At 33.9% G+C, this 16,180-nt stretch overlaps 2 protein-coding genes across 2 annotated transcripts; both read left to right on the top strand.

Annotated features, from left to right (window-relative positions):
* The first annotated feature begins 4,520 nt into the window (after positions 1-4,520).
* Positions 4,521-9,038, top strand: LOC132049694 (protein IQ-DOMAIN 2-like). The gene is made up of 6 exons (XM_059440599.1): positions 4,521-4,677; positions 5,472-5,556; positions 5,657-5,974; positions 6,610-6,831; positions 7,414-7,533; positions 8,092-9,038. The coding sequence occupies exons 2-6, from the start codon at positions 5,497-5,499 to the stop codon at positions 8,749-8,751; spliced, it is 1,380 nt and encodes a 459-aa protein (XP_059296582.1). The 5' UTR covers positions 4,521-4,677; positions 5,472-5,496; the 3' UTR covers positions 8,752-9,038.
* Positions 9,039-11,071: 2,033 nt separating this feature from the next.
* On the top strand, positions 11,072-15,891 carry LOC132049693 (mitochondrial import inner membrane translocase subunit TIM14-1). Its single transcript, XM_059440597.1, has 3 exons — positions 11,072-11,271; positions 13,050-13,228; positions 15,315-15,891. Exons 1-3 carry the CDS (start codon positions 11,269-11,271, stop codon positions 15,469-15,471), a joined length of 339 nt encoding a protein of 112 aa, XP_059296580.1. The 5' UTR covers positions 11,072-11,268; the 3' UTR covers positions 15,472-15,891.
* The last annotated feature ends 289 nt before the right edge of the window (positions 15,892-16,180 follow it).

The raw sequence follows: 16,180 nt of genomic DNA, 5'->3' as shown, positions 1-16,180 counted from the left end.
AATGGATCATGGAAGAAGAATGGAGGTACGAAAGGGGCTATTGGAGGATTGAGTACACGAGTAAATGAACTGCACAGGTTTTGGCAATATTTGGAAGTGTCGTTATCTTCACAACAAATCAGATTCAAGGTCCTGACATGTGTCCGGTTGGAACATTTATGTTGTGAACAGTTCCATGTGTGTATTTTTCTACTATATATCTACTATATTTCTACTATATAGAAGAGTGAGTTTTACTCACTCTTCGTCGTCCGTCGTGGGCCCCTCCCCATAAATAAAAATTTTTGGCCCCCCACCCCCATAAACACCCCCATAAATTAAAAAAAAAAATTCCCCCCCCCCCAAATATTAAATAGGCCCACAAAAATAAAAAATAAAAAATTTTGGGTCCCCCCTAAAAAGTGAAACCCATCACATCCAAACTCACGTTAAAAAAAATTAGACCCCATATTAACAAAATCAAGAATATTAAAAAAAAAAAAAATGAATCCCGTATTAAAAAAAAATAAACAATGTTAAAAAAAAATTTTGGGTCCCCCCTAAAAAGTGAAACCCATCACATCCAAACTCACGGGAAAAAAAATTAGACCCCATATTAACAAAATCAAGCAATATTAAAAAAAAAATGAATCCCGTATTAAAAAAAATAAACAATGTTAAAAAAAAATTGTGGGCCTCATATTAAACACCATGCGTATCAGTAGCAAACACTAATATAATAAAGTTTTAAATACGGAGACAAACTACAATGTTATATTAATCGCTTTGAACATAGTATCCCATATTGACAAAATCAAGCAATATATATATATAAAAAAAGAGTTAATCTCATATTAAAAAAATAAACAATGTCAAAAAAAAAAAGTTCAGACTTTGTATTCTTAGCAAACACTAATATAATAAAGTTTTAGATACGGAAGACAATAAAATGAGTTAAACGAAAAATATTTACTAAAAATTTAAAAATAGAAGTTCTTCATGGCCCCATATTAAACACCAACCAAGTATTAAAAAAAAAAAAAAAAAAAAAAAAAGTGGAACCCACCACATCCAAACTCTTCGGAAAAAAATGTGGGCCCCATATATATTAAACAACAACTAATATTAAAAAAAAAAATGAATCCCATATTGAAAAAACAAACAATGTTAAAAAAAAGTGCTTAGAAAATCAAACAATTACATACACATATAGATGGAATATATATATGTGTTGTTTATGTTAAAAAAAAGTGCTTAGAAAATCAAACAATTACTTTAAAGAAGAAAAAAAAGTGAACCCACCATCTCTAAACTCACGGAAAAAAAAGTGGACCCCATATTAACAAAATCAAGCAATATTAAAAAAAAAAAAAAGTGAACCCCATATTAAAAAAATAAACAATGTAAAAAAAAAAAGTGCAGACTTTGTATTCGTAGCAAACACTAATATAATAAAGTTTTAGATACGGAGCACAAACTATAACGTTATATTAATCGTGTTTTGAACATAGTATATATATATATATATATATATATATATATATATATATATATAGTGCAAACTAATAATGTCCCAAAAAAAAAGTGCATCCCAAATTAAAAAATCAAATAATATTCATGTAATTTTTAAAGTATCTCATTAAGTCAATAATGATGGATTCATTGCCACATGCGTATCAATCCATTAGTAGGAGCAAATGAAATTGCTTTTCTTCAAAAGGTTATGTAGTCAAACCATACAATTTTTTTTTTTATATTAGCTTGAGATCTAATCTAGATATTAAACTGTTGTATTTGCTATTCCGCCATGTCATTTATTTGTTATGTTTACTAAAATAAATATACTTAAAATATTTATATTTTAAAATAAGATAGAATTTAATTACTTTTTTATTTTTATGCTTACTCTAATAAATGTGAAAAGAGATTAATGTCGTAAAAAATATATACCAAATGGAGATCAAATAATGAATAAGGTAAATTAGTCAAATTATAATTCTAATCGACATTTACTTAAAAAACCATGCAAAAGATAACATGACAAGTAAAATGAGCTAAACGGAGAATATTTACCAAAAATTAAAAAATAGTATTTCTTCATTTAAACAGAAAATCAATTTCTATTTTGTATCGTTTTAAACATGTAAAATTAATTTAATAATTTGAATTAGAATTATCCAAATCAAAATTTGATAAAAAATAATAAGTATTTTACACCTTTAAATTAATCGAATTAAAATTGAAAGTATCAACTGATGTTTAAATATTGCTATTATTTTATCTCAAAGAGAGGAAAATAGTTTCCTTTTAAACAAGTCTTCTCTTTTAAAAAATATTAATAAATTTGCCGATTTTGTATTCGTAGCAAACACTAATATAATAAAGTTTTAGATACGGAGCACAAACTACAATGTTATATTAATCGTGTTTTGAACATAGTGTGTGTGTGTGTGTGTATATATATATATATATATATATATATATAAACAGTATCCAAACACAACTACATACACATAGATGCACTATAATCTAAAGTATTGGGCCAGTGCGCAGCACGGGCATAGACCGTCTAGTTATTGAAAAATGTCCTATGACTTATTAAGAAGGCCGTCTCAACAACATTGAGGGTTTAAAGCTAAACTTCAAATAAAGTCCTAATTTTTTTTTAAAGGAAAGATCGTTATATATTTTTATTTAACGTCTACTTTTCTAACTTTTTTATATGCGAAGTCATTAATTATTATTTTATAATCGATTTGTTCTAAGAATTCCCTTTCAATTGATAATATATCTCTTGAGACGTTACTGATCTTAGATTAGATTTGAAAACTTCTTTCGGTTGAGGCAACAGTTTATATATAAAATACATCTTTAAAGAAAAAATGGGGCCCAAGCAATTGCTTTATTGCCTTATAGTCGAGCCACCCCTGCTCAAGAATATCTGGGGTGTGTGTAGGGTAAATATACCTTACCTTAAGCGGTGTCATTCGACATAGGGTGAAGCTAGAGTAGAGCTTACAAGTTCGGCAACCTATAGTAACTTTGGTCCAAATCTTATATTTTTCTTAAAAAATTCACTAATATGTACAAATTATTTATGTAGAACTCGTTAATTTAAAGAACAAAATTCGAACTCATTAACTTAAAGAACAAAATTCGAACTCATAAGCTTTAAATCTTAATTTCATCTCTAATCTGACGTCATTTCATCAGAATTTTACACGTAAAATGACACCATTTGTCATGAAAAGCTTCTTAGCTCGCATGGTGAAGCGCTTCAATTTTCTAAAAGGTCATATGTTCTAATCTCGATAGCGACACCCGTATTAATTACTATATAGGTAAATTTGAACTTTTAACTTTATAGATTAGAATTCGAGTTAATTACTATATATAGGTAAATTTAAACTTTTAACTTTATAGATTAGAATTCGAGTTAATTACTATATATAGGTAAATTTAAACTTTTAACTTTATAGATTAGAATTCGAGATTCTACCATAGTTGATTTGATTTACATCACATCTAACGAGAAAATATGATGAAACGGTATCTATCATCATATGTGCGTGTATATAGGTTTCTGGTGTAGCATATACTAAAGACATACTATGTGACAGTTGCATGCAAAAACATCGTGTGTGATACGATTTACTGATGGCATGATTTTTGGCTTTAATTAATTGAAACACGACAGACATGTGAAGCCGCGTGAGCCAAGGCTAAACCTTGTACTACAACCCTGCCGCATGTGCATTTGTGTTTATCTTTCTATTAAACTTATATACTTGCATAGTTTATTCTGGTACATTTAAAACAATCAAATGCATGTTTTAAGGATAAAGTTTTATTTACTTTTCACGGGAAAGGTGGTAAAAGCCCACAATTTAGGAAGGGGAATTGGAAGAATCCAATGAAACTCAAACACTTGTCCTTTTCTCCTTGATAATATAGTTAAATAAAGGGTAAAGGGTCAAAATATCACTCTACTTTGGGAAAAGGGTTAAAAATATTCTCCATTACAAATTGGGGTAAAAAATATCCCTTTCGTCATTAAAGTTTTCAAACGAATTATTCTTTGGTCGTAATTTTTTCATATATCGTTGAGATATTTTGAGTTGTAAATTATTGTGACTTATAATATTTTTACATAAATGCTAAATATATAATCAAAATAAACAAGTTTGATTCTCGAAACTCGACAGGTGCACCTAAATTGAAGTAGAGGGAGGAACAAAAGGTAAGTTCTTTTTTCCTAACTCCTCTATGGGAGTGGATGCTTTTCTCCTCTAATGTAAAAATGCTTAATTAACAGTGTCGGTTTCATGAGTTGTTATTATTAAAAGCAAACCTAAAAAGACATTAACTAAGAAGCATCTAATAATTATCTGCCGGACAACAAATAAAACAGTGACATAATTACAAATTAGAAGTATGGGGTCCACTTACTCAGTGGGACCCAAAACCAGCTGGTCTTTTTTTTTTCCATGCTCTTTCATTCATATAGTTGAATTCTTCAACTCCATCAAGATCTGATTTTTATCTAACTACAAAGTACTAAAGTAAAGAGGGGTCCAACACTTTACTAATCTCTTTTGTTTTTCCTGTACAAATATTGTGAGATAAAGCTACATTCTTTGAAGAACAAAAATTAGATTTTTTTTCTGAGATCTGAACAAGGTCCATATTTTTCTACAGGTATTTCTTTATATACTTCAGATCTTTCTTTAACTTCAATATCAAACAAAATATGTATATTTTTTTTTTTTGCTGTCTTTGTTTCTGGTTAGTTATTTCTTTGAACTACAATCATTATGAAAATTGAAGATAGTTGCAGTGTCATTTTCTTTAATGTGATTTGGTGGGCTGTTACTATTTTGTTAATATATTAGCTTCCATGATTTTTCTATTATATATTCAATTGGATTAGTAGTTATGTTATCTGTTTAGTTGTAAAGATAAGTATTGAGATAAAAAGCCAATTTTGATCTATCAGTGTGATTTTTGACCACTATGGGACTAAGGATTCAGAATCTTTCTTGATTTTTATTCATGTTTGAGAAATTAGATTAGTCGTGTAGGTTCTTGATAACTTGGGAATCTGGTTAGATATTACTGTTTTATTTATAGATCATTCAGTTTTATTACATCCTTTTCCTTAATGATCTTTAGGTGATTTTTGGTTCTTTTCTCACCCTTGTACTCTTTGAAGACTTATACATGGAAAATATATATACATTTGTGTATAATTGTGATCTTCCACGTAGAGGCGTAGCTAGGATTTATAAACCACAGTTCTTTTTGCTTACTGGGATCTGAATAGATTATTTGTACATATTAAATAAAAATTTAAATAGAAATACAGAGTTTTAGCTAAAGCTAAGTTTTCAAGGGGATTAGTTTCCTGTTAATTGTTTGACTTACGTGGATGAATCTCTCACCAAAAAGGTTAAGCTAGCCATGTAATGTGCTTTGCTTTGTCAGTTAAATAGGGAAAATTGAGGAATGAATTGAAAAATGGGGAAGAAAGGAAGCTGGTTTTCTTCCATAAAGAAGGCTCTGAGCCCAGATTCTAAGGTGAGAAGTCAGACAAGGTTTCGTGAAATAAGTATATCGAGCTTTTTTCGGCTTTTTTTCTTGTTTAACAGTGACTAAAGTTTTTTGAGCTTAATTTCAGAAAGCAAGTAAATCAAAGAAGAAATGGTCTGGGAAAGAAAAGGATGCAGTTGCAGATTCTTTGCCCCCGGTTGCTTCCTCAGCATCTCCTCCTCGTCCTGTTCCTTATGTGGAAGAGATCGCACTGGCTGAAGTGGAAGAGGAGCAGACGAAACATGCATATTCCGCAGCTTCCACTTCTGCAGCTGCTGAAACTTCTGCTGCAGCCACCGAGGCTGCTGTAGAGGTCGTTCCGTTAACTAAAGTGACTCGGTTTGCAGGCAAATCTAAGGAGGAAGTAGCCACAATCAAGATTCAGACTGCATTTCGAGGATATCTGGTATGCATCTGTACATTCTAGTAGGTGTTTGGACGTGAACTTGAAATTATTGATTTGGGTAAAGGTTGATTTGAAGTTGCAATTTGTTTGGACATGCAATTGGTATTTAACAAGTTGTACTTTTTTTCATAAACGTGAAAACCTCACAATTTCTGAAAACTATCAATTTTTTTCCAAATATGGGTTGAGCATTTGTGTCCGTTTGGAGAAGGAGCTGGTTTTTGGGTTTGGAGAGGGAAGCGGTGGTTAGAATTACGTTTTCAATAAATATGGGTTGATAAAGTAGGCTTGGGTGATTACTTTTGCAATAAATATGTTTTTTTTTTTTTCAAAAATTTAAAATTATGAGGCAAGTTTTCAATTTTAGAAAATTTGAAATCACAGATTTGAAGTTGAAATTCTACCTTTGAGATGAATTTGGGATTTGAAATCAAAACTTGAAATCATGATTTGAAATCGCATGTCCAAACGGCACCTTATGTTGATTTTGTTCTAAATGAATTTCCCATATGTGGAAGTATTTTCTTCAGCTTGGTTGCGATAAGGTTGATACTTTTCCTTATTAGATCAGTACAGCTACTAATAAATGTTTTGATACTGAGAAGGAACTTGCTCTTGTGGTTTATGATCTGCAGGCTAGGAGGGCACTGAGGGCTTTAAGAGGGCTTGTGAGACTCAAATCACTTGCTGATGGACCTACAGGGAAACGGCAAACTGCACATGCTCTAAAATGCATGCAAACACTATCTCGTGTGCAGTCTCAGATTAGTTCTAGAAGGATCAGAATGTTGGAAGAGAATCGAGCTCTCCAGAGGCAGCTTATGCAGAAACATGCAAAAGAACTTGAGAGTTTGCAGGTCAGTATGCTTCCATTATTCCACCTTTTTTCTTGAAAGAAGGGCTGTAGTTCTTGAATATGGAATTTGATCCTCAATTAGACACTACCTGAGATCAATCTGTCTTTCTAGAGAACTAAAACTGTCACCCAATCAGTGCTTAGTGTTTTAATAAAGCTCATTAGGAAATGTTATATGCCAAATTATGGAAATGTTGACTTCAAAAGATGCTGCAATATGGAACTTGATATCTACACTTTGCCGCATCGATAATTACTCACTGAAAATTTAATTTGCTTGCAGATTTCACTATATAAAAGTTAAGCGGCTGATCTGTTTTGTTTCAATTTTGTGAATGTTCGTTCTTGGTTTAACTTTGTCAGCGCCTTTTTGTATTTTTCCCTAACCAATATTTTCTTTCTTGCTATAGCAATGAACTGAAATGCTTGGCATCTTGTAGGATTTTGTCAGCCGAATTGACTCTCCTTTTCTCCCTTTGGGGGAGGGATTTGAATACTATGCATCTATATGTGCACAATAGGAAGTTTCGAAATGGATTGTTTGCTTTTTTAGTCTAATGGCATTTCTTGTTTGTTTTGATAGAGAGGGGAAGAATGGGATGACAGTGTGCAATCAAAAGAGCAGATCGAAGCAAGCTTACTCAGCAAATATGAAGCTGCAGTTAGACGAGAAAGAGCACTAGCTTATTCATATTCACATCAGGTAATTAGCTACTCTTTTCATTTATACTAAAAAATTAGCAGTTGGAAAGAGTGCAGTCGATACATATTGGTATCTCATGGAGTATGTGAAGGTTAGATGTATTCGAGCCCACTTGTGGTGGAAGATGCTGATTCTAGCCCTTAATTATTGGTAAATTATAATTTTGATCCTTGTGATTTCTGAATAAGCACATTATGACCTTCAATTTATTGAAATGTGCACTTTGATCCCTTTCCTCATCTACAATTTACCATAATTATTAGTCGTTTCACCACTTAATTAGCCAGGTGTTATGTTAAGCTTGCACTATTACTCCATATTTGACAGTAATATAGTTCTAAAAGTAGTTCAAATACAACATACTTCTTACATAAAAGGACTAAAAACACACATTTCGATCAAGTAATATAGTTCTAAAAGCAGAATGACTTTTGCATGTGTTCAAAAACTAATGAATTACTTCAGCAGAATGACTCTTGCATGCGTTTTATATTTACAATTTCACAGCTACTTAGAAGATATTTAGTATTGCTTGTGACAAAAACTTTACCTGAACAGAAAACCTGGAAGAAGTCACCAAGATCTGCCAACTTGTTGTTTATGGATCCAATGAATCCTCAGTGGGGTTGGAGCTGGTTAGATCGCTGGATGGGCGCTAAACCGGAAACACAAAATGATCAAATGTCCGTTCGAAGTGCCAGTATTGCTGGAGGGGAAATTACCAAGGCATTTGCCCGGCATCAGCTGAATTCTGACCTCCCTTCTCCAAAGCCAAGTCACCAATCTCCTACAACCCCTTTCAAGCCAGCCAATTCAGTAGCATCCAGAAAACCAAAATCGGCAAGAGTAGCTGCAATAAGCCAAGATGACGATGCGCGAAGCATGTTCAGTGTTCAATCAGAACGTAACAGGAGGCATAGCATTGGGGTATCATCTGTTAGAGATGACGAGAGTTTGGCAAGCTCCTCGTCTGTACCAAGTTACATGGTACCTACTAAGTCAGCTAAAGCAAAAACACGATTGCAAAACCCTTTAGGCGTGGAGAACGGTACCCCAGAAAAGGGACCAGCAGGATCCGTCAAGAAGCGGCTCTCTTACCCGCCTTCACCTGCCAGACCAAGGCGGCATTCAGGCCCACCGAAGTTGAAGAATACCTCCATGAATACCTCTATGAATACATCCATTGCCGAGGACAACGTGAAAGAGGTCATCAACTAGTTATTCCTTCCACAAGTTAGAAGCTATCCTGCTGCCCTACCACATGAACTAAATCCAGATAAGAAATAAAGATTAGACAAGGCATTATTGATTTGTGGAATTCACCTTTCTTCTATATATTTCCTTCTCCTAGAGTTGTTGAGCACGTGTTGTTGTGATAGTTGTGAATCATTTTACAGAAAAACATTCTCCTTGATTGTGATTACATATGATTGTATCCTTATTATGTATTCCACATAGTGAAAAAGATTACAAATTTACAATATTTATTTATTCAATTAAAGGTATATTATTTTATGTTCTTCAGGTGGGAGTAGCAGTGTGCATGTCTGCAGACACTCTACCTTGTCCAGACCCCACTTGTGGGATCACACTGGGTTGTTGTTGTATATTATTGTCTGTCTTCAAATTAATCTGTTGTTTTTCCCAGCCTCCCAAGGTAAGGGCAAGATCTGCGTATACTCTACCCTTTCCAGACCCCACTTGTGGGATTACATTGGGTGTGTTGTTGTTGTTGTAAATTAATCTGTTGTTTTCCTACTTGAATTCCAGGGATGGTTGACAAAAATATAGCCTCGAATATTCATTGATCAAATCATTCACTCCAAAGGTAGATCTTTTGAAGAACTGATTAATCGGACGAGAATAAAGATAGAGTCCGTCATAACATATTGTGTCTTTGCTGGGTCTGTTTGAACCTCAACCAACAGCAGAAAACATCAGCATTTCGTGAGACTAAATGCTGTTGTCTTGAAGTAAATATCACGGAAGGAAGGAGCCTAAGTAGGAATAAAGTCTGTGTAATTGGAAATGAGTTCTGAATGAGTGTATATCAAGTAATGGATTGCAAATGATGAAAATTGACATAATGATGAAAGATAACATGAAAAGCCAAATTCCATGGAATTGTGATGCTGGTGAGAATCCACAATATAGGGGCAGCAAATGGTTACAACGGGTGACTGCTATTTTCACCATTCATCTGCTTTGTTCTTGATAATATCCTCTATCAACATCAATCAAATCCTTTAAGCACTAAAATGTCCATGCATACTTTGCGTAGGAATTCTGTCACGCCCCAAAACTGGAGGACGACTGGCATACAATGCCGTAAACTGGAGCAAATATTGCTTTAAGAAAAGTTTTTAAATGACATGTTACCATGTCCCAATTATTTCTTGCTCTCGTGTGGGTCCATTTAAGCCTGTAATTAGTACAAGTTACTTGTAAAATTTACTGGATTTTACAGTCTTCCCTCATATTTTTACCAATGTTCTTTGTACTGAACGTACTTTATTGGACTTTACACGACGTGAATCTGAATTAGTTGGATCGACATGCTGCGAATACTGAATGGATAGGGAGAAGAAAGCACTGGTCAATACTATTGTAAACAGAGGGAAATGTTAGAAGATTATGATTCTAGGTAATTTCTTCTTATCAATCTAAATTGTTATTATGACAAGTTGATCCGGACTCTACAATTATAAAAAATAAAAAAATCTAAGCCCCTTGAATTCATTGTTACAACTAGACGACTGGACTGACTAACTAATCCAATGAACTAAACCCAAGTTACTATTCTTAATAACTAAAGCCAATATGTAGAACTCGTGAAAGCCATAAATAGTACTCCTCGTCTTTAGCTTATGTGATAATATTTCTTTTTTAATTTGTTTCGAAAAGAATGTCAGTTTTCTAAATTTGAAAATAATTTAACTTCAACTTTCTATTATCCTTATTGACTAGCCTTTCTAACCATTCCATCCCCATCCCCACCACTCCTACTTCCACCTCCAACTTTCATAACGTTAGTCTAAATTATACACAAATAGTTTTGGGACAATATTCTCTTTTTACGTACTAAACACAAGAAAATAAGTATGAAAACTACTTATTTTCGTGGAAAACATTTTCCTTAATTCATATCAAACACACTCTCAGTAGACTTCTAAATAAATAATATCTAAAATTATACAAGAAACTGAACTACCTTTAATTTTTTTGTGATATTCAGCTTTTTTTCCCCCCAAAACCTGTAACATGAATTTTTTCATTCTTTTGTTTGTCAAATGTTAGAGCCTGTTTTGATTTATTTTTGTCATTTTGGCTTAAAAACACTTTTTTTATTTTAGCCAAATGCTATAAAAGTGCTTAATAACTATTTTAGCTTAAAAACACCTAAAATAAGCCAATTCAAACAGGCCCTTAGGCTATATTTGCAAAAATTCATAAAACATAAACAAACACTAAACAGTGGCCCAAAAAAGGGTCATATGAGTAAAAAATCTGCCAACTGAAACTTGGTCATGTTTGGCTAGGCCCATAACCATTTTCCAGAATATTCCCTTCTTCCTCATCTTTCTCAGTTTCCTTTATTTCTTTTCATTGCTTCAAAGAGAAAACCCTAACAAGAAAAAAGGCCCATAGATATCAAAATATTGAGAAAAGACATGATTTTTTCTTTGTTCTAAATTATTCTTTAAAGCCCTTGGGAGAATAACCCTTCTGCATAAAATGGTAATGAATCTTTTTGTGCTTTGAATTCTTTTATTACAAAAAAAAAAAAAAAAAAAGATTAACTGTTTTTTTTTATTCTCAGTAACTGTCCCCTTTGCTTACTTATTTCATATGAATCTTGATTTGAGTTATAAATGATTGACTGTAAGTTTTGTACTTGTTGTTTGTTTTCTTTCTTCTCCTTAATTGCTAGTTGTGTTGATAAAGTTTGAATTTTTACTTATTATCCATCAAAAGATTTGATTTTTTTAGCCTTTGAACTTGGATTAAGTTTATTGCTGTTGGTGTTTGATCTGCTTAAGCATATTTCTTTTAAAAATTTCATTTCTGGTGGACCAAGCTAGGTTGGATTGATGTGTAGTTATTGTTGTTTACACCCAAGTTCATTTCTTTTGCCTATTGTCTGTCTAAATAATATATTGTCTAATTGTTGGATTTCTAGTATTGCTCCTAAACCCAAGCAAGAGAGATTTGAAGTTTCTCAAAGCGTCATGTTTAGGTTAAAAAAGACTATCAATGATGACCCTCCATGGATTCACCTATATAAGCCGCGGCTAATGTTGCAAAAAGTAGAGGTTGAATACCATTTGTAAATAATCCAAGGAGCATGACAGGTATAGGAACTACTATAGGTGCTAAAGAAGCAAGAACAACTACTAATTTCATCAGCTAAGATATTCCTGAAAAGTCGAAATCCGTTTTACGTCAAGCAATACGTGGAGTAACTCCCGATGTAACAGCAAAAGCAAGACGTGTAGGTGATTGACTCATCAAGTTCCCATTGAAATAGGATCCACAAGGAAAATTACTTGCAATTCGGTGGTTATTAACGGCATTCCGAAAACGTCCGGGTCGAAATATGGCCTTTGATTTAGATCATTTTTTCCTTTCTAGTTGGGATAACCATTTTACCAGTCTTCTTCATGGAATTATTAGGGTGTTTTAACCGAATTGGAATAGACAAGTTTTGAGAGTGGGTAGATGAAGAGGACGGAGAAAGGCCCTCATTGGTGGGAAATAGACGGGAGGGTTATTGATGTTCAAACGAGGGTGTTGAAGTTGAATAGCATCATATTTGTGCCCATTTGTGTTCATATAGTGTCTTCTATTTGTTGTTGGATGTGCGTTAACCCTTTTGTTGTAAGCCGTCTACTTACTTAATTAGGTGCAACACTTGCATTATTTTCAAGAAACTCGCTATTTGTTGTTAAACTTACTTAGTCTACGATGTGGCCTTTGGAACATTCACATACATGTTTCACATTTTAATGTTTAGTTTCCATATTCTTTTTCTCACTTTCACGTAGTTCTGCATTCTTTTTTGTTTCCCTTCAGTTACCATTGTTTTTCCATATTTTATTCTCAAGTATTTTGCTTTATCTATTTGTATATATATGTCAAATGTATTACATGAATTTAATCAGTAGTAGACCCTGGGGCTTTGTTCGAGTGATAAGAGAGTAGTGCAAGATCGTTTAATAAATAAATAAAAAAGAGTGTGTGTTATATGTGGTTAGGCGCATGTCACGAGTTCGTATCTTGCTGCAGATAAAGCCTGGTATTTAAGTGGAGAAGGATAAAGTGGTTGGCCATTATCCACCGAGTATCGAGCTGTGCACTAGCTGGCCCTTGGATTTTTGTCTGTTGTGGTTTCAATACATTAATTTTTTATGTGTGTTAACATGCTTCTTTTTCCGTCTGTTGTGGTTTCATTACATTATGTTTTAGCAATTATAATTAAGAATTAAGATCACACTTATCTCCAACTTGTGCATCAGGCCACACCATTCATAGCAGGACTTACTGTTGCTACTGCTGCATTGGCGGGAAGGTATGGCATCCAGGCTTGGCAAGCGTTCAAGGCCAGACCACCCACTGCAAGAATGAGAAAATTTTATGAAGGAGGTTTTCAGCCTAAAATGACGAGGAGGGAAGCTGCTCTTATTCTTGGAGTCAGGTGTGTTTTATCATTCTTGTTAAGGTTTAGTGGGATTGCCATTGCTTAATTATAGAATACATTACAAATGTGAAGACGTTCATTATTTGCATAGATGGAGATATTATGTATGGTTATTTTGATGGTTAGTGTATTAATGTAGGCTATAAGAAATAACATTATAATGAGTATGCATAGTATTAAGAGCTGCATCAATGTTGTACCGGAGGCTGTGACCTAGTGAACCCCAGTGGGTGCAACCTAAGTCTTGTTAAGCAGAGTTACCCCGTACCTATGCTGGTGGAGAGGGTAGCAGGTACTTAGTGGAATACTCGAGGTGCGCACAAGCTGGTAGGTATACCATCAATATAGAAAAAAGAGTAGTTTCAGTGTGTTCCTTGCTAAAGGGTAAAAATTATGGTGAAAATTAGTCTTTCGTGGTAGATTCTGCACATTTATTGTTTTCTTGTTGCACGTTCATACTGACCATTCATTTCATTCTAACTTACTAAATAAATCTCATAATATTGACTATTTATTTTAACTACAGAAATATCATTATATGTCCCTTAGTAGGGAAGCAAATATGAAGTAAAGCAAATATTGATGAAAAATGAGTTTCCTTTATTGGACTTTGGACATTTATTATTACTCCCTTCCTTCCAATTTAAGTGATGCACTTTGACAGGGCACGGAGTTGAAGGAAGAAATATTTTTGAAACTTGTGGGCTAAAATAAGCCATAGATATTTGTGCGGTAATAAATCATCTCATTAAGGGTAACATGAGAAGTTTAATTTGGGACTGAGGTGTAGTTGTTGTTGTAACAGTTTTGCATCTTTTTTAACCATATATACACTAGCCTTCTAACTCACATCCCTTTGTTAACCATAACTATCAGACTAGCCGTACTTGTGCATTCTTGAAACTTCGAGATCAGAATAAGTTAGAGATGTCAGATCACAATTGATCTACAAGAACGGCCCCTTTGGAGGATTAACTACTCAATCTTTTGGAAAGTCTCTGATAGATGTAAGAGCTGGTCTATAGCATTAGTATGGTGGTTCTTCATTTCCCTTTTTGTTTTCATGGACTCTTCTTTGTCAAGTGTTCTGCAAGATTGAAATTAGTTTGACATGGTAGCTAAGTAAAAAGCTATTATTCTGGAACAAGTCAAAAGTGTATGCTGGCATCAGGTTTTGATGCTTTTGCACTGAAGACAACTGTTAGGGATATCTTTGAGATTAAGGGGACGAAACGTCCAGATCCATCTTTCCCTGCTTCTTTTCCATAGATCATATAGGCAGTAATATTTGTCTCCTCTTCTTCATCCAAAAAAAATATTTGTCTCCTCTAAGAAGGCTATATTTAGATACTTTGATCTCTTTTTATATCTCCGATGAGACTCATCTAGTACTTTGTTATGTATGAGGAGATGATTTGTGACATGAGGTGGGTAGACTTTGATTTCGAAGTAGAGTATATGGGCAAATAGCATATTTGATTTGTTTTTCGTCATCCCCTCATGTTTTCATTTCCTGACTTTGGTCTAGGATGCTCTGCCTGCCAACACACACCCCCCCCCCCCCCCCCCCCCCCCCGGCCGCCCCGCCTCTTTTTCCCTTTAAGCTTGTGGTTTGGTTGATTGTAATTATATAGCATACTTGCTAAAGTGGAGAAAGTTATAACAACTCTTTTTCCAATATGGGTGTGTTTGGTATGGAGGTTTCCAGTTTTCCGATGTTTGGTTGGTCAAAATGTTTTGGGAATATTTTCTCTAGGAAAACAAGTTTCTAAAAATGAGGAAAATGACTTTCCTAATGGAAGTAGGGAAAACAAGTTCCATAAATAACATTCCAAGTTAATTGTCTCCTCCCCACCCACCCAACTGCCACCCCCGTAGTGTTTTAGTAGATTACACACAAATGCTCTTGGGATAATATTTTTTTGCTTACTTACCAAACACTAGAAAATAAGTAGTTTTCTAGGAAAACATTTTCCTACGTACCAAACACACCCTATGAATGTGCACTTTTAGCAGATAAGAGCTGCAGGAAGATTCATCTTCTCCTTTATTGAATTGATATCATTGGCATCAACTTCAACAGGGAAAGCACTCCAGCAGATAAAGTGAGGGAGGCACATAGGAAGGTGATGGTAGCCAACCATCCAGATGCAGGGGGCAGCCACTACCTTGCTTCTAAAATTAATGAAGCAAAAGACATAATGCTTGGAAAGACTAAAAACAGCGGTTCTGCATTTTAATTTCAACGGAGTCTCTTTAGATGTTACAAAACGCATGGTAACTGGAGGCGGATCATGCTTTCCGGCACTAGACTAAAATTTTAAAGTGAAGTGGATTATCTATTTTTGACCAAAAGGATGTACATTAGTTAGCTAGAGAAGGCAACATTTGTCGGTTGTACGAGTTCACTAAATGTGAAGAAATTCCAGGCAAGAGTGTTGATCTATTAAGTACTTTATCAATTGATGCGACAGATTCATGGTTAATAATGTGTTGGTTTCTTCTTTGTTTGGATGCTGGAAACAAGCGCGATATCGAATTATGGTGATACAAACCTGATAGTTCATGAATTCTTCCATTATCTTTATGTAATTTATCAATTGATGAGACAGATTCATGGTTAATAATGTGTTGGTTTCTTCTTTGTTTGGATGCTGGAAGCGAGCGCTTTATCGGATTATGGTGATATAAACCTAATAGTTCATGAATTCTTTCATTATCTTAATGTTAGCTTTTTCTAAATGAGAGCAAGTGTCCTGTAACCTAGTCCAGTTTAGGAGTGATTCCTAAAATTACGAGCCATGTCTATTGGTTGCATGACATCTGTATTTGTACTATGTTTTAAGCAAATAATGGTTGCATATATCAGGACTTCAACCACTCAATGCAACAAGAATTGTAAATGCTTAAATCGTGTTATGTAGGGTGATAGTGATTTGTTTCTCTCCA

This window comes from Lycium ferocissimum, chromosome 3 (genome assembly GCF_029784015.1).
Source record: "Lycium ferocissimum isolate CSIRO_LF1 chromosome 3, AGI_CSIRO_Lferr_CH_V1, whole genome shotgun sequence".
NCBI classification, from domain to species: Eukaryota; Viridiplantae; Streptophyta; class Magnoliopsida; order Solanales; family Solanaceae; genus Lycium; species Lycium ferocissimum.
Note: the sequence above shows the minus strand (reverse complement) of the source record. Positions and strands in the feature narration are given on the sequence as shown.